The 19,085-nt window shown below is 37.5% G+C and overlaps 2 protein-coding genes across 17 annotated transcripts in view; both read left to right on the top strand.

Moving 5' to 3' along the window:
- Nucleotides 1-19,085, top strand: part of SUCNR1 (succinate receptor 1) — a 608,141-nt gene that overhangs the window by 293,660 nt on the left and 295,396 nt on the right. The window lies entirely within an intron of this gene.
- The window catches only part of MBNL1 (muscleblind like splicing regulator 1), a 192,261-nt gene that overhangs the window by 55,048 nt on the left and 118,128 nt on the right, over nt 1-19,085 (top strand). For 13 of the 16 annotated variants that reach the window (XR_014794113.1, XM_084873873.1, XM_084873864.1 and 10 more), the window contains exon 2: nt 139-1,223. The exons of the other annotated variants lie outside the window; for them this stretch is intronic. Coding sequence is in view for 12 of the 13 variants with exons in the window: in XM_084873873.1 (XP_084729999.1) it covers nt 1,050-1,223 (174 nt within the window). In the remaining variant the exon portion in view is untranslated. The remainder of the gene's footprint in view (nt 1-138; nt 1,224-19,085) is intronic. 16 annotated transcript variants of the gene reach the window in all.

The raw sequence follows: 19,085 nt of genomic DNA on the forward strand, positions 1-19,085 counted from the left end.
AGAGAGAGAGACAGACAGAGAGCAAGAGAGCTGACACGGATGTGACTTAGTCTGGTAGCACATGGCAAGGTTGTGGTACTGTAGGACATCGGGGAAGTGCTACTTTAGTAAATCTTAACCTATCTCTTTTTTCTACAGGTTGGTACTAAAGAAGTGCCTTTCCTGACGTCTCTGCTGCTTGGAACCGCTTCTAGAGCAGTCTCTGCTTTTTGCCTTGCTTGCTGCCAGCTAGACTGTGACGACAGCACATCCACCCTCCACCTCTAGCCCAGACACCCCCATTTCTACTTAGAAATCAAGAGAAAAAAAAGCTCTAAGTATCTGGCATTGCCCTAGGCTGCTTTAGTTATTTTTTTTTTGGAAAGAAAAGTTTCCTGAAAAAAAAAAAAGTCAGATCTCTTCTGCCAGGAAATCAAGGAGGAAAACAAGCAAACAAACAAAAATCATTTTTTTTTCTCGATTTTGCTCTAAACTGCTGCATCTGTCTATGCCAAACTAATCAATACCGATTGCACCACCAAACTCCACTGCAAATTCAGCTGTGAGGAGATTCTCTCTCAGACAACTTTGCTGAGAGCAGCTTGGAAAATCGGTGTCCAGGGGGCTGCCACGTTTTCATGCTTGCATTTTGGGCTCCAAATTGGCTCTGGGAAGGGGTTACTGAGAGCACACGGCTGATTCCGGGCCCTCTTTATACACGTTCATCTACTTAAGATCCTAGGATTCCTCTAAAACAAAAACAAAAAAAAACACCCCCCAAAACCAAAACCTCTTTGAATTAACAGTTTCGTGCTGTGAATTTCTCGTGGGAGATCTTTTCCTTGATATTGCCAACACAGTTTTCCATGTACTTTTAAAGCAGGGAGTGGGGGCAAAAGTCTTTTGGAGGGGACGTTTTCATCATCCTTTTACAGTTTGATCAGTTCAGAATTTTTTTTTTTTTTTTTTTAGTTGTTTTTGTGGTGTTTTTTTTTTTTGTTTTGTTTTTGAGGGGGGTTGGGTTGGTTGGTTTCACTGAACATTTTAACTACCTGTAAAAAAATCTAAACATGGCTGTTAGTGTGGCACCGATTCGGGACACAAAATGGCTAACACTGGAAGTATGTAGAGAGTTCCAAAGGGGGACTTGCTCACGGCCAGACACGGAATGTAAATTTGCACATCCTTCGAAAAGCTGCCAAGTTGAAAATGGACGCGTAATCGCCTGCTTTGATTCATTGAAAGTGAGTAACTGTTCTATTATTTTAAGGCTATGCGATAATTGAATGGAGGGGATGTGGACACAGAGTTCCCCGAGTTTGGGATTATGGATTTGCTCTGTTAATAGTTTAGTTCCACGGGGTGTGCTTGTTGATGATGTCGGGGTTGGGAGGGAGAACTTGATGGAGATGGAATAGAAGCAAGCTTGGCCAAACTTGTTTGTTATGAATAACTTTACCAGTCCTTGAATGCTATGCCTTTTTTTTTTTTTTCCCTAGAGCAGAAAGTGTCAGCTTTTTAGCTTAGTAATAAGTGGATGTCTATAGGAATAGTAAACGTAGATACATGTGTGTGTTAGCCTATGCATAGGTTATATACAAGGCCATGGCAGAAGCTGACTGAAGATTGTTTGATTTTGCTTGTTTGTAAAGGTGCTGTCATGTTGTAAAAGAATAGCAAATATTAGGTCAGCTAAACAGGGAAAGATGTTTTATATTCATATTTTGACGTTATGGATTTCCTTTGCACTGTATGAGCATATTGTTTTAAGGCCAGAAGCAATGCAATTTGTGGAAAAAAATAATTAGACGTTCTGATCTGCTGCCTTCGGCACCCTATCTAAGCCATAAAGTTTATTGAATCTGAGTTTAATAAATAAGTAGAAACTCTTAAGTACTATTATTCATTGGAGTTTTTTTTTTTAGCTTCTAAATTTCTAATGGGAAGGAACTTTATTTTCTGTTAGATCCTAATTATTTTTTTTATTTGTAACAATCTCAGCTAGAAATATTAAGAGTTAGTTATGAGCACCATAATACTAAAAGATTCACTTTAGTATAACTAGACCTTCAGAAATGTCCTTGTATTTCAGGTATCAGAGTTGAGAGTGGCTCTTTTAAAAGACAGCATACCTGTCTTTAATTTTGACATGCAAGGTCAAGTCTAGGAGTGTGAAGCTTCCTGGGTGCCCTGTCATTTGCTTTAATTCAATTGCCTTTAAATACTAACGTGCCAATATAATTCCCTCTTTGAGCTTTTGTGACAGGAATCTCTATCTTTTCTACATATATACATATAGAAGTAGAAGTCTCATAGTTTTATCCTTTGTTTTGCAAAAGAAAAAAAAATAGTGTTATCCTATAATGCTTTATTTAGTAACATGGGGAGAATTAACTGAAATAGTTCACTCACAAGCCAACATACAATTCACTCAGATGCCATGCGTGCACTTAAGAGTTAACTACTTCAGTTAATTGCTTTTTGGGTCCAGTTTGGACTGCTCATTTTGCTAAAGTTTTCTCCAAAGACTCAAGGATATTATCTTCAGAGTAGGATTTAAAAAATAGAAAAGGGTATTAACAGTGACACAGATAACTTACAATATTAGATCATTCTTAATGTCCTAATCCTAAAGATCAGCAAGCAGAAGTTATAAATTATCATTTGGGTTCTTTCTCCCTCTCCTCCCCCCCCTCCCCTCTTTCCTCTGAAGACACCATTGAAGGGCACAGTGGCTGTAGCTTTGTGAACATGTATTCCTCAATTCATGCCGACTGAATTTAGGTACAATTAGAAACGGGGATCCATAAAACGAGGGGCAAAGGGCTAATTACACTTGTCGGTAAACAGCTGTGTCCATAAGTAACCCTGTTTTGACCCAATTACTAGTAAATCCAATTTTTAATCCTACAGACAGTCCATGGTGCACTCGTAGCTGCAAAATGAAGGGCATTTAGCTTGGCTGTGACATTGAGTGGTTTCACAGAAGACTTGCCTCCACAGCTTTTGGGAACATTGTGGCACATTCAGATTCAGTTGCTATTTCTCCATCTCAAAATATTTTTCTTAGTCGCTGCTCACTTGTGGCCGCGGAACAGTCTCCCTTTGAGTAGAGCAGCAGCTTTGCTTAGAGACGCGCTGTGTGGTTAACAAGATCCAACCGCCACATCAAGGACTTATATATATTTTCTTAAAACAACAAATAATTTGAAGGTTTAAAAATTGACTGATGAAAGGAACCCATTTTAGCAGCTGATCAATGCAGGCTTCGTCTCTCTCCTTCGTCTTCTTAAGAGAAACTGAAATTTACTTTTCAGTCTAAAACCTGATTTAAAAACCATATTTTGATTTGAATCTGAGGAAGAAGACCACATATGTATTTATGGCGAAGCTTCATTCCCAGAGCAGTAGTTCCTTGAATGTGAGTGAGATAACTATATTTAGAATTCATTTTAGGATTTTTGAAAAGGTAATTAAGTATTCATGTTTCAAAAATTAGTTGTTGTTTTTTTAAAAAAAATATAATTCTAACACATGTGATTCTTAATACAGTGTTTGGACTCCTACCTTCTGTAGAGTAGCCTTCCTGTGTTCAATTTTGTGGCTAAAATAGATCAAAAACACATTTAAAAACAGTTAAAGCAAGTCTGTGACTCATGCCTGAAGTTCTGAAATTTGGGAGCATTATGAGATTTCCATGCCAGTAACTGCTAGGCCATTGGTATTGTCTCAGCGAGTAAACGGAAGGAATTGAGAAAACTTGCAATATCCTGACTTCTTTAATAAAATGTGCTCTGTGTGTTGCTGCGATCCCCAGTCAGGCCTTTTGTGAGTTCTTGAGCCGTGAGATGGAGGTAGCCTGTGTAATGGACTATTTTTAGCAAGTTAGAGAAGCAAACCAAACACTGGCCGCGGCCCCTGTGAAATGGCTGTACCCTTCAGCTGTGCTGCTGCAGACTTTGGCCAGGCTCCCAGGTGACTTACGTGTATAGCAGACTTCTCTACTTAGGCGAGGAGAATTTGTTTCATTAAAAACACAAGCCGAACCGTTCAGAAAAGTCATTATGCAAAAGAATTCGATCGGCCTATGACGAAAGGAAATAGGAAGAAAATTAGGCGACAATATTTTAGTTGCCCATTGGTGATGTAAAAGTTGAAATAATAAACTTAGATTAAATGGACTACATGAAAACAGAGTTTTGAATTACAATAGATGTGTTGATAAGTAAAATGGGAATACATCGTATTGAGGGATATATATATATTAGCAGTGGAATGACAACAATAAGAAAGAGCTAAGGCTGTAATAATGTGCACTGGTTTATAAATTAAACAATATTTTAAGCGCTTCATGTTTGTCACGTAATTTCTTTTAAACTTGAAGTCTTCATGCACAACAATCTAAAAGTGTTTTTAAATTCAGAATTAAATTGCTTGAAAACTATAGATTTGAGTGTTTTAGTAACACCAGAAACCATGAACATTTGAAAAGGTACACTCTTTTATTCTAGAGCAATAATTTTTTTCTTATGGTTTCTGAAGTGATGACAAAACAGAAGAAAAATATCAACCCTGCAAGCTGCCATTAGTACATTATGTATCAGAAATTATTATTTAGTTAATAATTAATGGCAAGTTACCTATTTTTTTGTAACAATCTCTAAACTAAAATTTACGTAGTTGATGTAAAGAAGCCTACAGAATGTATTTTAATGTGATGCCAAGTGATTTGTATTCTAACAAAGCTTTCACCACATGAGGAACAGAAATAGACTATTGCATGTTAATTAAAAAATTCATTTTTCAGGTTCTTGGGGGGTAGAGAGATATAATCTTTATGTTTATTATCTCTTTTCCAAAAATAGAACAAAACTTTTATATTTGAAAACTATAGTCACTTATTCTCTTAGCACATTAGGCAATTTTGTTTAAACTAATTAAGCACTTATTTCACGGTCATACACATTTGTGTATATAGATAGCACAGCCGGTCAAATTTATCAGGTATATCAGAGATCGGATCCCACTGCAACGTGGCATAAAATCAAGGGCACAGAGTGAGCACTTTGGAAGCGTAATTGGAGACCTGGAAGAGCTTATGAAGTACAGAAATTAGCTATTAGAAAACACAAACAAGTGAGCATTCAGGTAAAGGAACAACTAGAACCTTAGTTGGCCAGTCCAGTCTCTGGCTGCTCACACAGAAGGGGGCTGGCATAACGGGACGTTATGAAGGGGTCCTGAAGGCGTTTGCAGTTAAATTTGAGGAGGCCCTCCATTGCCAGCACAGTGAACCTTCAACAGAGCAATTGTCCCCAGTGCTGCTTTGTCTAAATCCCCAGCACAGTCTTCTCATCCTAACTTTTCCATGGCATTGACTAATAATCCCGACAAAATAATATCTGCAAGTTTCAGGCTAAACGTCCAATGTTCAGTGACAGCTTTGACCTGGCAGGCTTCTAATTTTAGTGACTTTTACCAAGAGTTTTGTCATTGTTATTGTTGGATTATTGTTTCGTATTGGCGTTTCCTCTGTGATATTAAAACTTGGACATATTATTACACAGAGGTACCTATTCAGTGTGTGTTTCAGGGTCAGGTTGACGCAGGACTTTCTTGTTTGCCCATAAGGTCTTTGGCCATGAGCTAACAATAAGGCATGACTTGAGAAGCAGCGTGTATCATGTCAAAGTTCCAGGTGTGTCCTCTAAGCAGAAAGTGCACCGCTTTGTCGAGAATACCCTGTAAATGTGCTGTGATGTCATCAGCTTTGACATGAACTTTCCCTTAATGAAATTCTCAGTGGCTGTAGCTGCTTTGGTAATAAAACTTCATTCCTTTACCTATTTATATTCTTATAGTTGGAATTCTTCTAGAAACATACATATATATATGTGTGTGTGTGTGTGTGTGTGTGTGTGTGTGTGTGTGTGTATATATATATATATATATATATATATATATATATATATATTTATTTTTTTTTTTTTAAAGTAAGTGCAGATTTCTAAACTGTTGGACATATTTCAAGCCAGGGTTTGAATCCTGCTACCTAAGGCACTACTTTCAGAACTAGTTAATTTGTTTCCTTCCATAAGATTTTGGTGCCCTGCTTCTATTTCTATTTATTTCTATTTCTATCTTTTACTTAAGCCTCGCTTCAATTTATGTGGGAGACAACCTAAAAACAACTTCAACTTAAAGCCCTGTGGCACTTCCAGTTGAGTTCAATCTTTCATTGTGACTCAGGCTTCTAAACCTACACAAAATTCTGATTCCACACACAGCCTCAAAACAGTTGCATCTACCACACGGTTGTGACTTAAAGAGTCCATGCAGCGTGGGGTAAAGATCTTCCAGGCAGGAAGTGTGGGACATCCGCCCAGTTCACTGGAGAGGTGAGAAATGGAATGTTTCTTAGAGCGAGAACAGACACCTCGGGACCTGCTTTGGGAAGCTTATCTTGTCGTTTTCCTTGCCCAGGATAAGTAGAGGATCTCAGCTACCAGCATCACTAATCCGTTACCTTTCATGCTGAGCAGTGTCTCTGCCTTCCCACAGACATAGACAAAGCTGGTTATTTTCTTACAGGGAGATCCTATTGAGGACATTTTGAGGTTTTTATTTTATTATTATTATTATTATTTTTTAACTTTAGCAGGAACACATCTCATGCTTTTAGGTAGGGGAGCAGTGCTCTATACGAGCAGGCCAAAGATTATGGCAATCAGTGGGCATGGATAAATAACCAGATGGATTTTGATTTAGCAGTAACGATAGTTATTAATAATATGTAGGAACTTCAGTCAGAGCAACTGAAAGCTAAGCAAACTAATTGTGTGAAGTGTATAATACACTATTAGAATAGCGATTTCTCTGAATTTCAATGTAAACAGGAGTAATTTCAGTGAGATCTTCTTATTCTAATATTTATTTATAACGAACAAAGATTTTAAATCTACTAGTATATTGTTTCTACAAATAACATCAACTGCACACCACCTACAGTGTTATTCAGATTCTCTGGCATGTTTTTAAAAGATTTTTCACTTTGAGGTAAAAGGTTTGATTTGTTAGAGATAAACTTTCTATATTACAAGGACTTGTGTTTTGAAAATTACTGATAGTTATAAACCTTATCCATTACAGTTTGGCTGAGAGGCTGTCTCCTGGGTACCCTTGGCCTTGGTCGTCTCTGACCTCTAGTCTCCTTATGTTTCATCTCTGCGTTCTTTCCAGCTCTCTGATTGTTCTGCTTCCTCACTGTTGTTTCCGATCCCTCTTTATGTTTTTCTCTGGAGTCACACAAAAATGAGTTAGCCACTTTTGTCTTTAAGGGATTATAATCAGCATTGAGTAACAGAGACTCCCTCCCCAGCATGTGGCATGAACAGAGAAAGGGTTTATATGTTGGTCAGTTGTCCAGGCCTCTATGATGACTCCATAGTCATCAGAACAGAGGTTTCTTCATCCTTAGTTCCCAAGGAGCACATGCTTTCAACCTTAGTTAGGATGATTTCAAAATTGCAGGAAGAAGCTAGAGCAAAAGAGACCACAGCCCAGCCACTTAGGCTCCATTGAATAAAGGTCCTTTAAGCTTCATCCAGGGATTATTCCTGGTCTCTCATTGGCTGATTTTGGCAGCAAGGAAAGGTGGGAATTGTAGTCTGTGAAGTGTTGCTTGGAATAAAATCAGGCCTTTGATGGATAAGGTTGAAGGGGAGAAGGAATTTTCAGGAGGGCAGTCACTAGGATGGAAGAATTAGAGAGATTCTCCCTCTTCTCCCCCCCCCCCCCCCCCGAAGCTTCTAGAATCAAGTAATTCTGAAAAAACACCTGGGTATAGGGGGTTGTTGAGTGGAGATTGCAACTGAAGAGAACCTTTATCTTCTTATTTTGGTAAACCTGTCATCACTTCTGGTTAAGCAGGGTTGTCTTTTTATTTTCTTCCAAATTTTGATATATTTAGTCAATAAAACCTGGTATATCACAAATGGATTGATATTTACTTATATAAAAAAAGAAAATGGCTTCATTTTTAGTTTTTATTGCTGATGTATATTTATGTACACAGTTACATATGCATAACTGGACGGGAACAGAAACACATGTCATAAAAACAGGTCTCCAATGATTTTATTTGGCAGAAAGAACATAATTATTATGACACCTATTTCTGCTTCTTCTACAAATTTATTTGTTTATTTCTTCTGAAATAAAAGTAAAAAGAGTTAATATTTTTTGAAATTGCTATATGTTGGTCAGTATTTTCAGCATTTTTTATTTTTTTTAAATGTTTTAATATATTTTATTGATTTTTACAGAGAAGGAGGGAGATGGATAGAGAGTTAGAAACATTGATGAGAGAGAAACATCAACCAGCTGCCTCCTACACACCCCCTACTGGGGATGTGCCCGCAACCAAGGTACATGCCCTTGACCAGACTCAAACCTTGGACCCTTGAGTCTGCAGGCCGATGCTCTATCCACTGAGCCAAACCAGTTAGGGCACGTTTTTATTACTATTATTTTTTTTTTTATAGTTTTCTCTTTGAGGAGGTTACCTTTATTATGACCATTTCACAGATAGCCACACTGAAGGACAGAGAAGTTAGGTGATCTGTGCCAGGTCACTCGGCCGGTAGAATGTGAACTCCAAGCCTGATAATCTGATTTCACAGCTCTACTCTTAGCCACCTTTCTCACAAACATTGCTTAATTTAGACAGCTACATCCTATGGATTCTACAAAGAGAGCATCTGACATCAGCACTTAAGAATAAAACTTAATGTTTAAGGCACATTTATGACACAGGACCTAAAACAGTAAATAGTAAAATGTCATTACATGTGAACTCAACTAATGAATCAATGAGTGTACACAAGATAGCATCAAGAACCCTGCCACCAAATTGGAAAGTTTATATATATTTAAAAGATTAGTATTTCTTCTAAGTTTATGGCCATATAGAAAGAAAAGGTTGTTAATAAATCAACTTCAATAAGTAGGCACCATGTAAACTACATAACTGCCTCCCAACGTATGAAACAAGGCGTATTCCAAAGTTTCAAGGTTTGGGAAGCCTTTTCCCACAGAGGCAATCTGGTTAGGTCATCAGGCCATCCGGGGAAGCCAAGTAACGATAGGATGCTTGAGTTACAGCCCTGTACAAATAGTGCCCTGAGACCCCCGTGTTTGATTAACCCCAGGAGACTCCACAAAAGCATTGTAAGTACCATCTCATCATAAATCTCAAGGACTACCAGCCTCAGAGACCCCCTCTGCTTTTGTCAAAATGTTTCTTGGAAAGATGTATTTCCGGTTTCAGTGTGGGGCTCCGGGAGTTCACCTTGGCCTAGTGCAAAGGAAGTGGCCTCCCCCGGGCTCCTGGGACACTTTCCCCAAGTCAGTGCAGAGCTGTCCGCAGCTCCCAGTTTGGGTTGCTCTTGACCCCTGGAGCTGTTCCCTTTGCAGAAGACTGAGGCTCAGGATCAGTCAGGACTGAAGGCGGAGCGGGTGAGGGGCTGCAGTCCAAGCTTTCTCAGGGTGGGAAGACTTCCTCGTCAATATGTTTTCCAAGTAACCACCTTTTCTTTTTCCTAAAAAAAAAAAACCCAACAAAAAAACCCCCACTTCCTGATCGCTATGACATTTTTAATGCACCACCTGTTGATCCCGAGTCTGGTCCACTGTGAAACTTAATATTATAATGACCAGCTTCTCTTCTTTCTCTTTTCTTTCTGAAGTTTTCAAATGTGTAGCCGTTTTGATACTGTTGCTTTCTAATTAGTAGTAGCAATAGGGAAATAGGTGAATAACGAATATAGAAAACTTTTTAAAAAATTGGGGAAGGGGAGCATTTTATTACAGGATATAGCCAAGGGGTCAGCAATAAAGAACCAGATGTGAGAAGAAGGGCATTTAGAAGTGGATTGCTGATGGGGATTCCATAATTCAAGGAGTGTAACTTAAACACTTCCTAAGTCAACCACTAAAACTCAGTCCCCGGTGGCTGATCGCTCATGAGGAGATCAGGGCATTGGGTGACGGAGAAGGAATTTAGAAGGGGAACTTCTCAGCAGCAATTGGAGGGTCAGTGGGAGAGGAACTGAAGGAAAAGGGAGAGTCTTTGGTGGTTTATCTTTCCTTTTTCCTCTCCCTTCCCTCTCCCAACTATTAATTCTGAGACCACAAGTGGAACGAGGAGAGGGAATCCTCAATATGAGAGTTCCCACATCTACAGGCCCCCAGACTGGTGCAGCCATCCCTGATTCATCATTGGTCAGCTGGGGACCACCTGTATTTCCACCCTAGGTCACAGTTTTGAGTCTTGGCAGCATTCTTTTGCATCCATCTTGATTTACTCCACACTATTTATATCTATATTTTAGTTTGGTAATGCTAGTTGAGACTAATTATTGAGACTCTGAGTTCTCAAGACCTCGTAGGAGCCCAGGCATCTTAAATGAGACTTTATCTCCCTGTATAAAATTCACACTTTGTGTGTAGGCTTCTGGATCTCAGAATCCCTTCTGGTTAAGTCTAGGCTCTTCTCAGATAAGGCAGGAAGCATCTGTGTTAATAGTCGACTGTAAATTACAGAAAGCAAAACATGGAAAATTAAAGTTAGAAAAGCTGGGAAGCTTTTCTATCATTTTCAATTTTCTGCACAAGCACGGACATAATCAGTGTTTAGGATCTGCTTGTGATGGATAAATTACATCTGTAATTCATTCTTTGCATGTTACTGCATTCAGAAGATAATTTGCTTTCAGATATCTTTGTTCATCTAATATTCCAAAACCGTTCTTAGACTGAAAATAAGTCTAGTAACATCTCCCAATCCCAGGAAGCTTTTATAACTAAACAGTGTTAGTTTACCAAATGGCCCAAATTAAAAAAAAAAAAAAAAAGATTTTAGAGAAAAACAGAGCCAAATTTATTGTGCTCAAAGGAAGATTCCTCTTTGGTAGGTGACGTTGTTCTGTATAAGGGAGGCAACCGAGAAATGAAGCACAGAGGAAGAAATAACTAGAGAATTCATTATTTATATAAAGAAGCCTGTTAATAAATATCTGTATTCTGAATGACCTAACTTTCTTCACATTATCTCATATCTGTTCATGGCTAAGTGGAAACTAATGAAATCTAAATCGAGCCATGAGAAAAGATTATCATCATGATTATATTTATTGAGCTTTTTTTCACTATTATGAACTTTTACTCCCAAACATTGCCTTCCATGAATCATAGTGGAGTAATAAATTGAAAACAAATGTCCACATAAGAAAACCCGGTATAGTACAAAACAAAACAAAACAAAAAAAAACCCCTCAAACTCAAGATGAACTAAAGAGTCGTTATCCACATTGAAGAGGAGTTCTTTCCATTGCAAATTTTTGCATGATGGAATCAATTTAAGTAGCTCTCCCAAGGCCTTTAAAGTATGATTAACAGGTAGTAGCTTAACATGTAACATACATATAATGGTTTAAGTATGCATAGTGAGAAATATAAATTTATTATTATTTTTTAGAATCTTTATTAGACACCATTGTCTTCTGTATTTCCAATTAAGGATGAACAATACCAAAAGAGAGAGGAGAGTGAGTTAAGAGTTTCAGGATTCCAAGACAAAGCTTGAAATAAGTGCAGGGCACCAGAGAAGGGAGTTTTCAGTTCATAAATACCTTTATGGTATAAAATAGAATATTTATTGGCATATGAATATTTATTCATTGGTATAAAATAGAGTATTCATTCTAACTCAAAGGAAGTTGTATAATTGATGTTTTTCTAATGCATAGCAACCTAAGACATTATTGTGTAAGAGGCTGAGAGTTTGTTCGTTTTATTTCATGCATTTTACTGCATATTTATAATAATATTGGGAACAAACAAAAATGTACTTAAAAAGCTTTGCAAGTTATATATGAAATGAAATCTAAATGAAACCATTTACCTACCTCTTTGACAATGATTTATATTATCTCTTTTTATTCTGTGCCACACTTATGTATTTATGACACATTTTAATATTACATTTAAAAATAACCTAATAAAATTTTAGAAATTAATTTTAATTTTTTGTATATTTGTTTAGTAATTACTGTATTAATCATGCTGAAATATCTAGATTTAATAAGAGGAAATGTTTTCACTTTAACTTTATATGATGTATTTTTATACTTCAATTTTAATGAAGTACCTAAAAATAGCTCACATCATTCTTTTTTAAAAGTTTTACATTATGTGTAATTGAAACAAAAAAGTTTGTAATACTGTAGTATTTTCAGCAACAGACCTAAATAAATAATTAAAATAAAAAGATCTAAATAGAACAAACAAATAAAAAATAAGAAATATCCTATATAATAAAAGGCTAATATGGAATTGACTCAACAGAGGAATTACTGGTTGCTATGACATGCACTGACCACCAGGGGTCAGACGCTCAATGTAGGAGCTGTCCCCTGGTTGGTCAGTGTGCTCCCACAGGGTGAGCGCTGCTCAGCCAGAAGCCTAGCTGAAGGCTGGAGAGTGCAGTGGTGGTGGTAGAAGCCTCTCCTGTTCTGCAGCAGTTGGACCTCCAGGGACCTACCCCGAGTGCATGAATTTCATGCACTGGGTTTCTAGTATAAATATAATAATCACTAATTGTGTTTTTTTTTTTGTTTGTTTTGTTTTGTTTTGTTTTTTTCCCTGAGACAAAAGGGACATGTTTGCTCTCAGGAAAACATGAAATTAAAATTGTGAAATTCCTGGGCTTACTGGATATTTAGTAAATATTAGTTTAAATTATAATCCCGTATTGTTGAGAGATGTATCTTAAACATTACTGTTCATTATATGGTTTAAAATGCTCTTTGACTAATATATAATTATCCTCACAGAGCCATCCATTAGATGAATAATAGCTTGGACAAAAAGAAAAGTAAATCTTTAACATCAATAGCTAGTGTTATGAATACCTTTCCTGAAATGATTGGAAACTCAGTGCCTTTTGGCCATCCTCTTGAATGTCAAGAATACATGTCATGTTAATTTGAATATAGAACTACTGGTATCTATGTGTTACTTTAGTAGAAATCATGAAAGCGACTTTTATCTGGAATGTGTATAAATGTGAACATACTAGCTTATTTACTTACCTGTGACCAAGAGAAAATACCCCTTCACCTCTTAACATGTGGACCATTCCCTTTCAGCTCAGTGAGGTTGTATTGATAAAATTATTCAGTATTTCTATCATGGTCTAGGCTGAAAACCCATGTCATCAATGCAGTTAAGTTACCCTTGAATGAACAAGTGGTGATAACCACATCTGTTCCAACTTTAATGTCATTTCAAACTAATGCTCTATGCTGGTCTGAAACAATTCACACTTGGTATTTCAAATATTATGTGATTGCACAATAATATAACATATACCACTTTCTCAAAGCTGTAAAGAATCATACAAGTCCTCATTTTTTTCCTGCCTCTCCCTATTACTCAGAATTATTCTCATTTTTTTTCCTCCCTCTCACTATTTATCTCCCTTTTTCTCTCCCTCTCACTATTACTCAGAATTAACAGTGATCCATTTCTAGCCCAGTAAAGTCTCTTAATTGTGCCAAGGACTGCAAAGATGCTGGCTGAATCCACAAGTTTGAGACTTTTGACTTTGATTAGAAATAGGAGAGAATATACCTTTTTCAGCAAGTGGGCAGGGAGAATCCTGATCCCTTATTTTATTGGTTCTTCGGGAATAATATTGGCTCCATGGCCTTCTCTGGTTTTCCTTTATGGTCATGTGTATCTGTTGTAATTCTCTAATTCTGCACTTGAGTTGTGCACTTACTGTTAGATTTACTGTGCTATACCACTGCCTCCTCCTAGGGGTGATTGATTATTGCCCATTCTGTTCTGTTCACTGCTTATGTGGCAATGAGTTTTTTGTATTATGGCATGTTGAGGGAAGATCAAATATGTGTTCAAAGGAGATGCTTGTAGTTTAATTGAATTGGCTGTTAGGCCTTTAACATGTTGAGAAACAATTAGGAGAAAGTACAGGAGAACCTCGGAGGACAGGGAACATAAAACATTTGTTTTTAGCATTTTGGAAGATGCCAAAAATTGTGCAGCTTTAAGACCTTCCTGGAAATAATTATTGATTGATATTAGTTAGCAGATGTGTATAGCCTGGGATTCCTGACCCTCCCACCCTTCTGTATTTTTCTTTTAAAAATCAGGGTAGGTAGCACTTTCAGATGCTCCTGTATGATTGAGAAATATTCACTTCTCTTTAAGAATGATTTCCTGTAGAAACTACCTCTTCTTGGACAACAGTAGAACTAACAAGCAGGATGTTTATGTGTCAGTGTGTGCTCACGTACTAGGGGCATTGCAGAAGGAGAAAAATAAGTGATTAAGCTAGGGATCAAATGAGTTTTGTTTCATGTTTCATAGTTAAAGTTATTTTTCCATGCAAATTACAACATTTGAAATAAGGCCGGTACTTATTTTCTCTATCATTAATTTTTTGAGTTTCCCAAACTTTAGACAATTCTTACTTGATGTAAAAACATTAACCTTCAGAATGAGATCATGGTACCATGATCCTCTAATGAATGTTACCTTTTGTTTTAGCAGCTCAGCTGGCTCGGAGCCATGGAAAAGTTTTTATTTCCCATCAGCTCCAAGGTGGGAGCCAAACCAGAGTTAAAGAAACATTTTCCAGCAGACAAGTTTCTGCAGATCATATCAACAGTGCAAGAGCTTGCACTTGGGTCTCTCTCTCTCTCTCTCTCTCTCTCTCTCTCTCTCTCTCTCTCTCTTTCTCTCTCTCTCTCTCCTTTGGAATTACAAGATCAGGAAAAAAACATTGAAATACTGAGAATGAAAGTAGCTTTCATTGTTAATAAAGGAGCCCCTTAATAATCCTTCCCCATCTCATCATGGCCTCAAAGTTTTCTGACTTTTTCAGAATGTATTTGCTCTCTGATGATTGACAGAGGATCACTCTCCGCCTGTGTTAATACCTGCCAGGGCTTCCTGCCACCTCTGGTTTGTTTGGCTAGCATATGATTTTTGAATAATGAGGGAACATAAACATTGTGACTGGCTTTTTTTTTTTTTTTTTAATGCCTATTCAAAACCTGGCCTCCAAAGACCTGCCAGTTCTAAAATTTAACAGTAAAAATAGAGAGTGTGTAAGAGATGGTGCCAAGTAGACCACTTGGCAACAAATACCTAGCAGACCCCAACCTTCCCCTTGCTGAGTGATCAACCATAGGAACAGCAGGATCTGCTTCCGGCCAGGTGAGTCAACAGCCTATGTGGCATGCCCACTGCGTTCCAAATAGCATCTCAGGTACTTTTCCAGGCTTCCTGCAAAAGCGAAAGAGACTTGGAAAAGTGTATTTCTCCTACACCATTTGCCCCATCACCTAAGCCTACTCCGTTGGAGTCACTAAACCAAGAGACGTGCCCAGATATATTTTGTAAAAGCTAGAGGCCTTTGGATAACAACCACTTGTCTAATACTGCTGAGCCATTCAAGAGAACACGGTGTTTTTGCCACGACTGCTCAACCTACATAGGAGACGAATTTTTCTCCTAAGGATAAAACCATCTGGAAGTCGTCACATGATCCAGACTCACATAGAGCTGGCTTTGCTGTATGATTAGCACTGCGGGCGCACTTTAAAACATTATTTTAAAAAGAAAACAACCTTTTCACCTACTCAGTATTTCTGATTCATAGTTAGAGGGTGGAGCCACTGTTTCATTAACATCCCCATTAGGTTTCTGATTCAAAAATAATTATTTCGCTCTAAGTAGCATCCCCTATGACTTCTTTGCTCTGGAAAAAAAAACAAAACAAAAAAAAACACACAAAAAAACAAAAACAAATAGTGCTACTTGATGTGTATCCATTATAACTAGCAGGTTTCCATTGACTATATATCTCCCATTTTGTTGTATCTCCTTTATTAATTATACTGAAATAGCCAGTTGGTAAACAAGTGAGTGTTAATTTTGAACGATTCTTATAATGTGTATCAACAAATGTGGAGTCCCAGTGATGATCTGGTTTACCTCGTGACTATTTTTTTTTTTTTTTGTAAAGAATTTTATGTCTTTTAAGATAATGTATTTTATTTTATGTTCTCTAAATAACTCTCATAGAGTACTCTCCAAATAACTCTAATATCTTCTCTTTGAATTTCTAATTCATCCTTATTTGTAGCACTGAAGTTAGAAAACATGAGTCATAATGAAGGACCTTACTCTGTTTATTTTTTTTTAAGTGCAGTGATTTCAATGGAACAAAATGTTTCCTGCCTAAGTGGTCCTCCTCAGGCATCGCAAATGAAAAGACCAGCCCGTGTGGGTATAGTTTTATAAGCTATCAGCACATGAAAGTGGTCCCCAAACCCCCAATTCTGTTACTTGGGGATCTCATGCATACATTGCATGTGTTGTTCTAGGAAACGGGGAAAATCAGTGGTCAGCCTTCGCCGGTAGTATATTTTGACAGCATGAATGAGTCAAGCGAGATATTTTCCAGACTGTTTCACAGTACAAAGGAAAGGGCTTCTCAGGAAGTCATTCTTATGACTAGCTGAAAATATTTTTCTTAGTAACTGTTACAGAGAAAAACAGGTCACCATTGGAAGAAGAATGAAATCTCCAGTTCCATGCATTCGAGAAAGCTATTTGATCACTCAAATGTGTTTATCTTATGACACAACTCCTTAAAAGGATACTGCTAAATACATTTCCAAATATTTCATAAATGCTGTCTTCAAGCTCAACACGAAACGGTGTAAAACCATCACATGTTTTAATTCAGTCACCATGGTAGACCTTCTGCCATCTTTTTTTTTTTGAACTGTGGTTTCTTTTGTTTTGTTTTTATCCCCCCATTTGCACAAATGCAACTACATCACATAACCTTAAAGATAAAGTGATTTAGGTTTATAACATTACTGCAGATTTATCCCACTGTGTGGTTCTAAACTGCACTTGACCGACGGGAAATCATTTGTCTGTGGGTTTACAAATTCTATTTGAGGTGGCTGTTCCAGCAGCAGCTCTTCGCCCGGTGACATAATCCTCAGTGTGGAGCTCGATGAATTCTGACCACTGGGTTTATTATTATTGCATAGATCTTTGTAAGGACAGGCTGCAAATCTCGTTTCTAAGCCATGACTAGCTATTATGTCAATTGAGAGAATAGAAATAAAATCAATACACATTAAAAAAATAGATACTCTCTAGTCATTCACAGAATGCAGCCAACTTTCAAATGGTAGTCTCCTGGCTAGTGAAGTACCCCTAATTATTATGATTTTTCAATATCAGGTTAATTTCTTAAAAAATATATTTTATTGATTTTTTTTTTTTTTTTTACAGAGAGGAAGGGAAAGGGGTAGAGAGTTAGAAATGTTGATGAGAGAGAAACATCGATCAGCTGCCTCCTGCACATCCCCTACTGGAGATGTGCCCACAACCAAGGTACATGCCCTTGACCGGAATCGAACCTGTGACCTTTCAGGCTGCAGGCCAATGCTCTATCCACTGAGCCAAACCAATTAGGGCTTCAGGTTAATTTTTAAGTTTGGATTATAACCAGCTAACCTTATTTTTATTTGCACTATTGGAAGTATCTAGCAGATTGGAAGTGACTTAGAAGAAGAAAATTGAGATTCTGTGGTGGTACCACTTCGGTTAAGTTTTTACCGGATTTGCATCATAGAGGCAAATCGCCACATAGCCAAGCCTCCGATGTAATGAAAGCTTGATAGAAATTGTAAGGATGAAAACTTCAGATGCTAGGTTTGTCCATGAAAAACCGGACTTTTTCTTCTTGCCTAAATGTAAGATTTGTTTACTTGGCATTTTCAATGATTGTTTGCCCAGTGTTTAAGGGTTTTGCTTGATATTTAGAGATAATTTTTTCCCTTGTCAGTTTCAACAATGAACTCCAGTGATCCATAGATTTGGGGGATTGTAACTGGAAGAGTCTTTAGGAATAATGTCATGAAATCCATTCATTTTCTACATGAAGAAACCGAGAAGCCATCTGTGAGGTTAAGGCTCAATTATATTTATAAATAACCTGAGATCACCATGTACCTTTAATTATGACTATCCGGTTGTTCACAGCAAACACTGGAATATTGAGTCCTCATTTCATGAATGGCATCACTGACTCACTGCTGCTAAGGCCAGGGCACTGCTATTCCCCACTGTTCTTTTTTTAAAAAAATATATATTTTATTGATTTTTTACAGAGAGGAAGGAAGAGGGATAGAGAATTAGAAACTTCGATGGGAGAGAAACATTGATCAGCTGCCTCCAGCACACCTCCTACTGGGGATGTGCTCACAACCAAGGTACATGCCCTTGACCAGAATCGAACCTGGGACCTTTCAGTCCGCAGGCTGACGCTCTCTCCACTGAGCCAAACCGGTTAGGGCCAGATGAGTAACTCTTGACTCCTCAGATGGGTTGGTTACTGGCAGCATTACTGGTTTACAGTGTTTTGCTGTTAAAACAGGCTCTGCCCACCTCCCCCCAAAAGTATGCCTGTGCATACCTAAGTTCACTGTAAAATTTACTAATACAAAGGAGGTGTAGGGCATCCTTTAACATTATAATAAAATATACAATATTTTGCATTTTAAATTTACATAGCCATTGATCCTTACAGACTTTTTTTTCCTTCTTTTTTTTTCCCTGCTAAACTTCTGTTTGTTTAGCAAAAAACCCTACAGTTAGCTGACCTATGTTTGCTGGTGAGAGATAAGTTTAGTTTTGTCTCTCTGCCCTTACTCCTCAGAGGCCCTTATTAGACAATGATTATCAACTAAGGCATACATACTTCATGAAATGAATAACTTCTTTTTCTCTGCATTCCCTACCATTTTCTGTGTCACAGAATAAATCACATTATACTTGATTTTACAGTTCATTTATGTATGTTTCTTTTTCCCATTGGTTTATAAGCTCCTTCAGAGAGGAAAGCCTTACTTAATCACCTCTGTATGCACGGTGTTTTGAATATTCTTGGCATTCATTAAGTGTTTAGTGAATTGCAAGCCATCTTTCTTCTG

Source organism: Pipistrellus hanaki (genome assembly GCF_964339955.1).
Source record: "Pipistrellus hanaki genome assembly, chromosome: 2".
NCBI lineage: Eukaryota > Metazoa > Chordata > Mammalia > Chiroptera > Vespertilionidae > Pipistrellus > Pipistrellus hanaki.